We start from the raw sequence: 13,682 nt of genomic DNA, 5'->3' as shown, positions 1-13,682 counted from the left end.
AGGAGTGCCGAGATGGGTGGGGTGCTGGTGTAACCACGGATATGAATTCCCAAGTGAAACTCTCAACCGATTTGCAAGACAGGCAGTGCATTGTAGACTGTCTTTGGGATTTGGAAAATATCACAATTCGCGTATATATGTACAGTTACTGATAAATATCACATGCACCACACATCATATTGTGACAGACTACAGTCACATCGCTGAAGGACTAGCCTACTTTTTTTTATTCACTATTCAAAGTTAAAAATATAAGCCCAAAATATACATTGTAGATAATTTTTAAAAAGAGCACAAAATGAAACCTATTTGATTTATTACAGCGAAAGAGCATCAGCCAAAATCCAATTAATGATTTACATGTAATTCTTGAAATAAATTTTACAATATGACTTTTGCAAGAAAATGTGTGAATATGTTCTAGACTACTTCAAGAAAGATGTGAATGTGAAGGAAATATGATATTTAAAAGGAGAATGAAACCCTTGGAACGAAAGCAGGAAATGCAGACCTCCTATTGGCAATGCAAACAAGATCTAGGACGTCACACATACACTCTCCCATTTGGACAGTGAAAATATCCACCTCCCCCCGCCGAAAAGGGAGGGGGGTTGACTTGACCTTTTTGTTTAAAATAAACTATTTCAGCATGGAAATGTGTACTGTAATAATGTAATACTGTATCATACAGTACATGTACATGTGCATGTCTACATGTAATTCTGTGTGAAAATAAGAAATAGGCCTTTTACAGATCTCAACATTTTTTTGGGGGGGGGGATTGGGAATACATTTAGGGCCTACATTAAAGGCATTTATCCTCATTACCAGGTCTCTCAGAGAGGACCTTAAGCCGTTGGTCCCCTGGTTGCTTGCTCACAGGCATTCATGCTTTCTTTAGCAGTTAGGTATAAAAAAAAAACTCGGTATCACCTCTGTAAAACCTCGGTATAATAAGTGATGACAATATACATGCAGTACCATGCAAACTGGTGTAATGGGTGTACTACTGGAGTATAAAAGCTCAATGTATTCTGGATATTCAATAGCACTGGTTTATTGCACAATATTATGAATAACCGAAATGTGTACACACAAGAGTATTGATTGTTCATTCTGATAATATCCCTCAGAATAGTGTTCATTGAGCGATCATGTTTACAGGGATGTGCACTTGGCACAGATTGGAGATGCCAACTTGACACCAGTAGTCTTAAAACTAGACTACATGGACACACTCCCCTCTGTAGATCTCTCCGTCTCTCCAGTGTACATGTACATCTCTCTCTTTCTTCTATTTCTCTCTCTTCTATTCCTCTCTCTTCTATTTCTCTCTCTGTGACTGGGTGTCTCCCTCCCTCTCCTTCTTTCTCTGATCATAGTAAATACTAACTGGATCAATATTAGGAGGTACATGTAGTTGTTAATTCATATCCCCCCCAAAAAATATATAATAATAATAATAGATAAATAAATAAAAATATGATTAATAAATGAATGAATGAATAAATAAATAAATAAATAAATAAATAAATAAATAAATAAATAAATAAATAAATAAATAAATAAATAAATAAATAAATAAATAAATAAATAAATGAATAAATAAATAAATAAATAAATAAATAAATAAAATAAATAAAATTAATTAAATTTTGAAAAATATGTATCAGCTCATAGTCTGGTATTAAACCTTAAAAGTACTGTAATTTTATTACTTTGTCTATTGTATTCAAAACTAAAATACATGTAGATGAAGAAATGAGGCAGGCATTACACAGGTAGTCCTTTCCCCCAAAAAAAAACACGGAGTTATCACTCCTTCAACAAACTACATGTATACTGGTACCTTTGCCATCGAGGCCTACAGTACATGTACATTGTAATGTAGTAAAACTTTGATCATCCAGAGACTCCAAACAATAAAAAACCATGGATTCAATCGGAATTGTCATGGGCTGGTAATCATGCAATAGGGCCTTGGACGATCAGCAAATTATACTTCCACACCCCCCCAAAAAAAAAAATTACATTATTTGGTACATGTACAAAGCCTATAGTCGAGCAAGCACAATTGGAAGATACATGTAGAGTCTGAAGATAAAGACTATTCCCAGGTATGTATGGCTCATTATAATATCATTGATTCAATTTCAGCATTCTCTATGCATGACCCCATATGATCTCTGTGCTTGAATCTTGCAACAAATCAACTCAATTGCAGCTATTGCAGCTCAAATTGCTATTCCTGCAATTTTCCTTCTCCTATTTTCATTTATTGCGGTCACATTGAATTTAGGAAGCCATCGTGTTTGGCCATTTAAAAACAGTGTTGGTTATTGGCTTTGAAGATTCAAGTGTTTTAATCATGAAAAATCCCCTGTATCAAGGAAAAATAAACTTTATTAAAAAGTACATCCCAAAGTATACAAGTTGATTTGAAGAATTCTTAAAAAAATAAAGCATAACTTTTAAATTTTCATCATAATCAGGTGTTTTGGCATTTCAAAGTTTTTGTATTGATTACATGCACAAAAATATCTAAAAACACAGATGGCCAAAAGAGAATGTGAAAGCCATACATGTAAATGAATATTATAACATTTTATTTGCAATATCAAATATCTAATTTGAGATCAATTTCCATGGATCATAGTAAACCAGTAAACTCGTAAACTAGTATAAAATGATTTTATGGAGTCACAAAATGGACTTTAACATAACAAAGAAAGGGAAAATTAAAGGAAGATATTGCTAAAAAAAATTATGAAGTCCAAATTGCTCAGACTACAAGAAACATTGATCATTATCTACCAAAGGGCAAGATTAGTAATTATAATGAGATACACTGTCGGCATGATACACAATCTTTGTACAGTACAGGGTATGCACTGCACAATTTCAACATGTGTATGTTGTTGGAATGATCATGAAATTGACAAAGACAGATGCACTGCACTTGGTCATGATATTGCTTGTGATTGCATCTTCCGCTCACTACGGCTTTTACATGTATAATGATAAATGTGCAAAAGCATGCCTTTGCTTTCCTAAGGAGAGATCTTCATTTGCATAGATGCCAGTTTTGTACGCTAGGGTACATGTACAGGTATTTCCATAATCATCACTGCAATATTGAATTAAAGAGCACAAAAAAATTCTAGAAATAATTCATAAATGTAATTAAAGTGTACTCAAATTGGAAAAAAATATATATTATTAAATGACAATTTGTTGTGTAGAGCACTTCAATGGGCCTACATGTACACGTAATAAAGAATTTAAGCACTGTGTATCTCAACAAAAAAGTAAAAGTAAACTAAAAGACATCAAAATCAACAATAAACAAACAAGACTGTAAATATAGAAAACATTCCATAGAGTACAGCTTATTTTGCAATTATTTTTTACATGTACAATGTAGTACTACAAAATAGTATTGATTTTATTGCAAGTTTAATGAAATTTTTATCACAGTGCACACAAATGAAAAAATAAAGTCAAGAATAATGTGATGAATTGTAACTTTTCAATTGTAAAAAAATAGTATCCACATGTACATGTACAGAAGGGTACAACAAATTACATTTTAATAGGTCAGTAGGTTCATCATTATATGAAAGGAATCGGAAGTGAAATCTGAAATAACATGACAGAGGAAATTACACTCGTCACTCAGTTTCCTCATTTTAAAACACAATGCACAAAAAGATTAGACATAATACATTAAAACATGTTGTTATGATAAATGATTGTACAGTATGTAATTGCCGATTGCACGATATACAGTTTCTATACACAAGGACATGACACAGGTTTTAAGCCTGAGGACTCTACTCATACATGTACATGTATTTGTCGATGTTTTGTCTTTTTTCTAAGTCAGTTTTCTTTTTATACCTCTGAGTTCCTCTGAAATTTTTGACAATCTGTGAAAAAAAGTATAGCCAATTCAATTTTAGGAATATAAGATATTTGATCATAAAGACGGATAATTAATTATATATTTTCAATTGATTACTTAAAATATGCATACAGTTTAATGTCATAATAGTACCCCATTCATGTATGTACATGTATGGTATACATGTTATATATCTTCTGGAAGTTTTGCAGGTTTATTGATTAAATTGAATGTCATTTGATTATTTCCTTTGACAATTTTAATAACTGCCCAACCTAACTCAGGGCTACCACCAACTCTCACACAATCTGCGTGAGTCTCACACAATTCACCAGATTCTCATGCACTCACGCTGATCATAGGAATTCTCACGCTGAACCCTGAAAATAGAGAGAAAAAAATATTGATTAGCCTGTATCAGATATTCAAAAACATTATAACCTGGCCAGGCAAAAGTTTCAAAGTTTTTAACCGCACAAGCGCAAAGCTAAACCATCAATTCAAATTGGTTTCAGTTTGCTGCGTAAAGAAAAAATAAAATATTGAGTTGCGATTGGCTCACTGTATCCCGTGTGTGAGAGCTAGTGACAACAAAATTTTACTATAAAGCCTAATTTTTGTGCGAGGCACAACGAGCGATCAAGTGACAATGCAATGCCTACCATGGCGATAGCCCGCCAGCCGGCACGGCGCTCTGAATACATGATAGCCCCACATATGCATTTGTGTGTGTGTTGATACAGTAGGTGGTTTCAAATCGCCTCGATCACAAGAATCCCCGTTAAATTACGAGAACTTTTTTTGACTAAAAAATACCCATTAATTATTCCTGCATTCACACCGCCCTGAAACATACCCTTTCGGGATAAGTTCCCGAAGTTACGAGCATGCGCAGTATGGTCTGATAAGCAGGCAAGGCGCGAGATTCAAAAACCACTAGCCCAGCAGCCACCCACGCCGCCGCGCCCAACGACACGCTGGGCTAAAGTTCCCGTAATTTGCTTTCACATCGCCAAAATACCTGCGACCTTGGAAAAATCCCCGCAAAAGTTCTCGTAATTTGGCCAAGTACCTACTATTTAGCGGGTATTTTCTTTCGGGGATATTACGTGTAGTTTGCTTTCACATTACCAAAATACCTGGTATTTTCTGATCGGGGTAAATTTCCCGATCAGAGAATACCTGGAACCGACAAACTTCGAGGCGGTCTGAAACCACCTACTGTCTTGGTTTCTTTCGTAGAGCTTTAATTGAGCCAAAATGAAACTGATGATTTATTTATGATGAGAGTTTTAATAGCTTTCTTCCCCTGTTTTCTTTCTATCTTTCTTTCCTTCTTTTTTTTCTTCCCTCTCTTCCTTCATTTTTTTGTTACTGTCTTTATTTTCTTAGTTTTTCTTTGTCTTTTGTTCTTTCTGTCCTTTAAAAAAATATTTTTCTCTATTTCTTAGGGATTTTTCTCAGTTGAAATCAAAGACAATACCAACTAGACTACCTTTCACTTCCAATTTAACACTTTTAATTTAAACAATCCTATTGCTTGTGCCAACAATTTGTTTCTTCCTGCTCTATTTGCTAGTGAGCAAACGGAAGAAACAGGACAAGTGGTCACCATCACTGCCTTAAACAGGTTTCCTGTTGCTGTCCTTAAAAACGCTCATTTTCAAAAACATTTCTTTATTTCCATGCTGAGTGCATTTTGCATTTGGGCCATTGTTTGCATTCTACGATAGGCAGTGTGATCTTGTCCTTCTTGTACTGTACTTGTATACAATGTACATGATTGTAGATTAATTTCCCGCGTGCAATACTTGGCACAAATACTGAATGATGTTGTGATTCATACTCCAGAGTACACCCTGGTATTTATTGGGAACAATGCAAATTCATGTGATGTATTTTTACCATACTATTCACTGATTTGTTGATTCACTGATCCATTCAGTATTCATTCGATTCTCATTATATCTTCTTTCTATCCTAAACATATGTAGGACTACCATTCTCACAATATTGTGTAGACCAATATTGGTTGTGCTGTGATCTGTTTACAAACTTTATATACAATTACAAAGTAGGGATTTGGGAATGTACAAGTATGTACATGTATAAATCTGAAATGTTCATGTTTGAGAAAAGGAATGTGGTCAGAGTTCCACTCAAAGGCCATGACTGACTCAACATGTACATGTGTATATACATGTACATGTAAATCAATCTACCTGTACCAAAGAAATTGAACAGAGGACACTTATTTACCTGGCCTGATGATTAGTCGTTTAAATGGTTTACATACAATAGAGAGTGTACAAAACAAGACTCACTTGATAGAAAAAACATTGGATTTTCAATACAGGTCTGTACCTGCAGACTAACTTTAATCTAGACACAATTCTGGTTGTCATTTCTTATAGAAAACAATTGGCATTTAAAGGGGAATCCAGCCTTGGCCATAGAATGTTGTGTTGGGAAGGAGAAAAATGAATTAAACAGAATGGTGAAAGTTTGAAAGAAATCGGACAAACAATAACAAAGTTATACCTGCTTTAAAATTGAGATCACTAATACCATGTAGATATCAAATTGGCAACTGGGTAAGTAAATTATGACAAGGGGCAAGGACAACTTCCCCATAGGCCATGTACTTTATTATCAGGGATTTGTGGTTTTCTCCTAATTACCCATTCCCCTGGGGCAGTAATCTAAATATAACCCAGGTAGTATATTGTTTAATGTCCTCATGAAAAAAAAATACAATTTGAAATAAAACTTTTGGGGAAAATGACATTTTAGCCATAATATGTATTAAAGTACATGGAAGAGTAGTCCTTGCCTTACATCACTATGACATCACATAAGCGGCCAATTTGAAGTCTCCATAGGTATAGTGATTACCAATATTTACAAATTTTAAAAATTCATAACTTTCTTGTTATTTGTCCAATATTATTCAAACTTTCACCTATCAACTTGTCTGATTTTTCTTTTTCTTGTAAAAACAAGTTTTTATTTGGGTTGGATTCCCCTTTAAGGCCTGTTTTCATGTATGTATATCTGTAGACCATTATTTAAAATACATTTAGCAAGATTTTATTTCATAATTCATACCTACCATTCACACTTGGAAGCTACATGTATTTATTTGAATGCCTACATGTACATGTACATACTGTACAGCTTTATACAACCCTACTGACTGATTATCCATAAAACTGAAATTTAATTTGAAAGCTGCAAAATGTACATGTAGCTAGCAGGGTTGAAGTCTCTGTTGTGAACAAGCCTTCATGCCTTGGTATTTCTTACCCTCATGAATATTCATATTGTTGAGCCTTGTTCACGCCCCCTAGATGAATACACACTGATCCAGACCATCAACAGTGACTCCCAGTGCAAATACATGCTGAACGCATACACACACACACAGGTTGGTAGGATCATGATCAATAGAATTAACAGAGCAGTATAAAGGTCTATATTTAATGATTGTTTAGTTATAGAAAGCAAGATCATAATACTATCTGCTCAATTTCTGCATTAGGCCTATGAATATACAATAATGTCGAACAGTATTGTTTCACTTATATTAATGTCACGCAGGCCTATGAATATATTATGACTTCGAACTTTATACGTATGTAATCAATTCTGGGGAGTAAAGATATAGTACTATCATCGATCAGCTGCTTGTATTTTTCATTTAATGAAAATCATACCAAATTAAAATCAGAAATATTAATATAAGTAAGCCCTACATGTAGGCCATACTCTTAAATAAATTTCAATTTTTCTATTCTTCATTCACCCTATCCACTAAACAATTAATGGGCCAAAAGCATCAGCATCAAAGTAGAGGTAATGAAATATATAGGCCTAAAATATATCAATCAAATAAGAGGTAGAAAGGTATGAATTATATATTAAAAAGCAAAGTCTGCCTTGGTTTTTAGTGGCTGCAGATCCAACATGTACGTACCAGGAAAATATGCAGATCTGCATAATTGTCGCATATCTCTACAGAGCTAGATACACAAACAATATTGATAGTACTAGCCTCAAAATAGTGATTCCATTGTATTTGTGCACAATACATTTAACAATATGTCTGTGCTGTTTAACAGTTTCTTTTATAGGGCTTTGCCACCAATGTTCTGAATAGACTGCAGTAGATCAGTCAATTCATTTGAGTAGTCCTCATTGTACACAAGCTTTAGTACACTTGTGATTTCATATAGGAGAACCCCCCCCCATGTACATGAACTATATAAGGATTTTTGTTGTTTCATTAACACATAGGCCTACATGAATACTATTTGATCTTCTAAAATTAACACATGTACAAAAAGAGTAGGAAAATAAGATTCCAATGGTTTCATTACCAGTATATTGTAGATTCAATGAAAAAAATGGTGATTAAATTTGTCATGGAGAATTTTGGAAAAATGTGAGCACACTTATTCATTTTGGTGTAGAACACTGGAATTACATGAAATTTATCCTTTCATTACAATAACTAAATTACAAGCATTAAAAGTTAGGTGTGAACTTGTTCCTGTTGAAATGAGTATCAACCCAATGCCACATGATAAAATTACTAGTCCAGTACCAAAACAACAGCAACAATATTAATAATATATATAATCATAATAATAATAATAAGAGTAATAAAAATAATAGTAATAATAATAATAATAATAACAATATTGACATTCAGCAAAGTATAACCAAAGTTGAAAGTGAATGTTGAAACCTATAGGAAATTCTGGATTCTGAGGCCTGGGGCCCGTTGCAGAAAGAGTTGCAATCGATTGCAACTCTAAAAATCATGCGCAACTTGATTTTCAACCAATCAACAGCGCGCATTTGGGAGTTGCGTTTGATTTTTTGACTTGCGTGTAAACGCAACTCTTTCTGCAACAGGCCCCAGGTATGATTCTTATAAAGTGAAGTTGTGGAAAGATTCATGAATATCTCAGAAGAAGGAATAATCTCATAGACTGTGGCTTTTTTATAATGATCTATACATGTATATTAAAATCAATAGTTTTGATAGTGCAAACACCACTTGGTGTTTGTGCCACACTATTATGATACATAATAAAGCTGTGTGTTTCTCTCTCTCTCTTTCTATGAAAGTCATTTCATACAGCATGTATGTCTAAATTATATCAGTAGGCTTTCAAAATTGTTGAGAGATCATTAACATGACAAAGAAGGTGATTCCAAACTCCATACTTCTTGATGCTGTGGCACTAACGGGGAGCTTTGTTCAGTCACACAATGTAATGTAATACTAAAGGAATGCACTGATGGGGCAAACAATTGTTATTGAGACCAACAGGCAAAATAAGCTCACAGGTTTGTTTTTCTCTTATTTTTCATGAGAGTTACATCCTTCAAAAAATTTGTTAAATTTTTAATACGGTGCACTTTAGTACAAATATCTTTTATCATAACTTAGTACTTAACAAAGTACAGTACAATTTCAATAGTGATTGGTTTAAATTTGCAAAGTTCAAAGATGAAAGCTATCAACTAGTTTTCAGTAACCAATGTCAGTGTAATTTCACTATAAAGATAGGTGCAGGTATTTTGAAAAGAGCAAAAGCAACATTTTAGCTTATTATTAAAGTTGGTTTAAAACTTAAGCAACATAATATACATGTATAAAGGAAATCTGCAATTAATAACTTTTGCCACTTGAGACTTATTATAAAGTCTTTCAAATATGTTATAATAGTATTACTATTAATTACCTTTCCTTTCCATAACAAAGATATTCATTTTCATCCAATGACACATGAAAAGGTGTTACCGTCATTATCATAAAATCTTACAAAAGAGATCTCTGAGATAATTCCTCAGAACTTAACTAATTTCGAAAATAAAGTCACAAAAAAAGCTTCAATATCTTCTCTCGGTTTCCCTCTCTCTCTTTATTTTTTTGTTCATTCTCACATTCAACTCAGCTCACATCCAGGTTCACAACGATATGTTGTGACTCACGATGAGTTGGCATGCATCGCTAACAGGCAGAGACCAGATCAAGTCTCACCGGTATTGACATAAAACTAAAAGAATCACAGTCAAACCTCGGAAGTTGCCAAATTAAACTGTTGGAGAACCTAGCACTAGCACCTATTATTTTGAAACCTCCCAATACAACAATATGAGCCTTTTCCTGTCAATTTTTTTTCTCAACTCTGTAATTCCAAGGTTTACTAATTTAGTAGTTTCATATTGCTAATAAATATTGAAGCCAATGCATAAAGAAATTCACTGTGAATAAAAGCCTAGTGAATTATGATGCAGTAATATATCAAACAAAAAATGATGAAAATGACAGACATATTGTCTGCCCTCTCAAACATTCCAAAGTTCCCTTTGTAATATATTAACACAACACTAACAGTCTACAGGTTAAATTATAAATTTTCTGTTTGTTGTAACTCCCGTAGGAACTCGACAGGACAGAATTTTCTGCTGGTAAACGCCAAGCTGGTATATAACCAATTACCTTGGAAACATTTTACGTCTAGGTTAATCAGTCATAGTGGCTGACGTAATATTTTAGGCCTATATATTTCATTACCTCTACTTTGATGCTGATGCTTTTGGCCCATTAATTGTTTAGTGGATAGGGTGAATGAAGAATAGAAAAATTGAAATTTATTTAAGAGTATGGCCTACATGTAGGGCTTACTTATATTAATATTTCTGATTTTAATTTGGTATGATTTTCACCAGGATCAAAGGATAAAAACAATTATTCATTGAAAAGTGGATAGTGAGCTTACTGTAAAGAATTTATAAAACACAGGTTCCATATTTCCCCAGAAAAAATATATATCTTTCATTACAAATTTTGAAAATGTATTTTATCAGCAAACGAAGAGCCAATTTGTTGTAGCATATCAGGATAACACAGATAAACGCAAAAATTTGTTTTAAAAAATTGTAATCTTGAAATCAAACATAAATTAGGGAAGGTATAAATAATAAATTAGGATTCCAGAGCATTTGGTAATAAAAAATTAATCCTATTGCAGAATAAGCTGTAAATGGCCCCACCCCCCCTCCCCAAAAAAAAAGTTAATTTCTCTTTTGCAAACTTCAAATCTAATTCATCATTGATTATCAAAAGATGCTTGAACAACAATAGATTCAATGTATTCAAAGCCAAAGGAGACTGGTGTGTAAAGAAAAAGTCTGTTTAGCAGGGTTATAGATACAAAGGTCAATCAATACATCATACAAATTACAATTCTTATTGTCCAAAACAATTCAATCGCAGGTACGTGTACTGTATGATCATTGTATGTGTGTAAGATTTGTGTATGTATAGATCTACGGATTCGAGACGCACCAGTGTATCGCCTATAAATGGGTTTTCAATTTGCTCACTGTTCCATATAAACAAACAATTCATTATCTGTGTATCCGACACCTTACAATGCTTGTCACATCACAAACCATTTATGACTTTATGTTATGATCGGACTATATCATATTTCAATTTAGAGATAAAGATTTTTCATTTTGTTTTGATGGGTTAATATTTAGTGGAGAAAATAAAAACTCACTTCTCCGTGAGAATGATGTCTCCCATCTGGGGTATGTTCGGGAAGAAAGTAGAGCCGTAAACTGGATAGCATAATTCCTTCCGTGCCCTTGTCTTCCCATAATAATTGCAGTTCGGCTATGCAGAGTGGGTCGTTTTCAGAACACTTGACGAAAAAGAAATCGCCGAGTGATATCGTTCTCCAAATCGAGTTTTTAAGAAATTTGAATCCCTTGAAGAAAGTATAGGGCCCATGTTGGCCACACTTGGACCCAACCCACTGTAAATCAAAATAAATAGAAGAAATCATTAAAATAACGAAGATATCTGAAATGCAATTTAGTCCTAATTATGTCTGGGTTTATGCACACACAGCAGCAACAGCGAGACACACACACACAATTCACCAATATCGTAACATTACACTCCCTCAAATATTCCACCAAGGGTCAAACTTCGAATCGAAACTTCACTCGCGGTCTTTGAATGGTAGCAATATAAAATCACTCTCAATTCACAAATAATGGTACGAAAAAATCCAAACACTACACCACGCTAATATCTCATGTATAATACTTGATTTGGTAAAATATTTTCGGGAAAACTCACCTGCAACCTGTATTTATCCATAATTTATTTTAGCAGTGATATCGCGCTGTTTGAACAGTGGTAGTTGTGTCTTCTCGTGAATACACACTTGTTGTTTGATAGTGACGTCATTCCTTATTTGCATAATTTATTACACTCGTTATATTTGCGACTTGACTTGATTTGCAGCAATTGACACATGAAATCACGTGATTTATTTTTATTGACAAACGTGTGATTTGCATGAAAATAATTCTACTTGTTGGAATATGAGGAAGCTTTTAACAGCATTAGGTCTATTTCATTTCATAATTAAGGATAAGTGAAACTTTTATAGGAGACAAACGGGAAAAATAATATACAATCAATTTTATGGTAGATCAATGTGCTGCAGTCGGCTCTTAATTTGTTTCATTATTTTGAGTTTCCCAAACTTTTTATGCAAGATAATGTAACACCCGGGCTAAGCACTTGGCAAGTATAATTGGCCCACAGGTAGATTTCTCGCGATGTTTAATATCTTTGCCGGAATAAAATCATATCTAAAGGCACGATATAGTGGGTGATTTTACGACTCGGTGAGGATCAATTAAGGAGGAGCTAGGGGATCTAATAATAACAAAAATAATAATAAGAAGAAGAAGAATGTTGATAATAAAAATATTAATAATAATAAGACAATAACAATGATAATAATAATAGCTATTTTGATATATGCCCTATATTATCATAATTATTATATCATTATTATCATTATCATCATCATCATTATTATTATTAATATTGTATTATCATCTATTTTCATTTTTTTATTATTATTATTATTATCATTATTATTATTGTTATTACTTTTTTTTACTACTTTTATAATTATCATCATCATCATTATAATTATTATATAGATACAAGATATGACACCCCCCCCCCCCCGGGGGGGTTGTCATATCTTGCATCTATTATCCTGCAACAGTTCTGCGTTATCGGACCCATATCCGTATATTACATGGGCGAATGCAGAGAGCAAGGAAATATAAACTTTATATATTTCATTTCAAAATGCGCTAAGTATTGGATAGGCAGAAATGTTATTGGATCATCATCAAAATTGCTTCATTTGATGACTTTCCAAGATAGTCTTGCATCTGGTCACCTCGATGATTATTTATCCGTTATTATAACGAGTGCACTGAGCGTTTCGAAAAAAAAAACACTCCTGCATGGGAGCATAAGTTCGTTTTCAAATTACATGTACATGCAGGGGGCCAGAACGTACCTCAATCCTAAAAATATAAACTTCTAAAGATTGTATGTCCGTATATTATCTCTTGCTTGCCGAATCCGTCTTTTTTAAAAATCTTAATATCATCATGAGAGCGAGCGGAACAATCGAGGAAACTGCAAGAAAGCATTCAATTTTGTGAAAGAAATAGTTTTGCTACATAAAACTCGAGGAAAATAGCAAAAATAAATTTCCAATCACCATCTATGCCGAATACTTGCATTTTGTAACAATTGATGCTAGTGAAATGGGCCAAAAGTTTTGAGGGGCCAGATAATGGCGTAACGGGCAAATGTACCGGGTGATGAGTAAAACAAAACTTGACACTTCACAAAAAATCCCCAATATAA

The 13,682-nt window shown here is 33.5% G+C and overlaps 1 protein-coding gene across 2 annotated transcripts in view; it reads right to left on the bottom strand.

The window, feature by feature from the left end:
- Positions 1–12,123, bottom strand: part of LOC121425424 (AT-rich interactive domain-containing protein 5B-like) — a 30,704-nt gene extending 18,581 nt beyond the window's left edge. The window contains exons 1-2 of one of the 2 annotated variants that reach the window (XM_041621471.1): positions 12,075–12,123; positions 11,488–11,745 (exon numbers count right to left, since the gene is read on the bottom strand). In XM_041621471.1, the coding sequence (XP_041477405.1) occupies positions 11,488–11,745; positions 12,075–12,095 (279 nt within the window). In that variant the 5' untranslated portion in view covers positions 12,096–12,123. Of the gene's footprint in view, positions 1–11,487; positions 12,024–12,074 lie in introns of those variants that run through there. The other variant, XM_041621470.1, reaches the window with a different exon arrangement.
- Positions 12,124–13,682: the final 1,559 nt, after the last annotated feature.

Source organism: Lytechinus variegatus, chromosome 12 (genome assembly GCF_018143015.1).
Source record: "Lytechinus variegatus isolate NC3 chromosome 12, Lvar_3.0, whole genome shotgun sequence".
NCBI classification, from domain to species: Eukaryota; Metazoa; Echinodermata; class Echinoidea; order Temnopleuroida; family Toxopneustidae; genus Lytechinus; species Lytechinus variegatus.
This window is presented reverse-complemented; position numbering and strand designations above follow the sequence as displayed.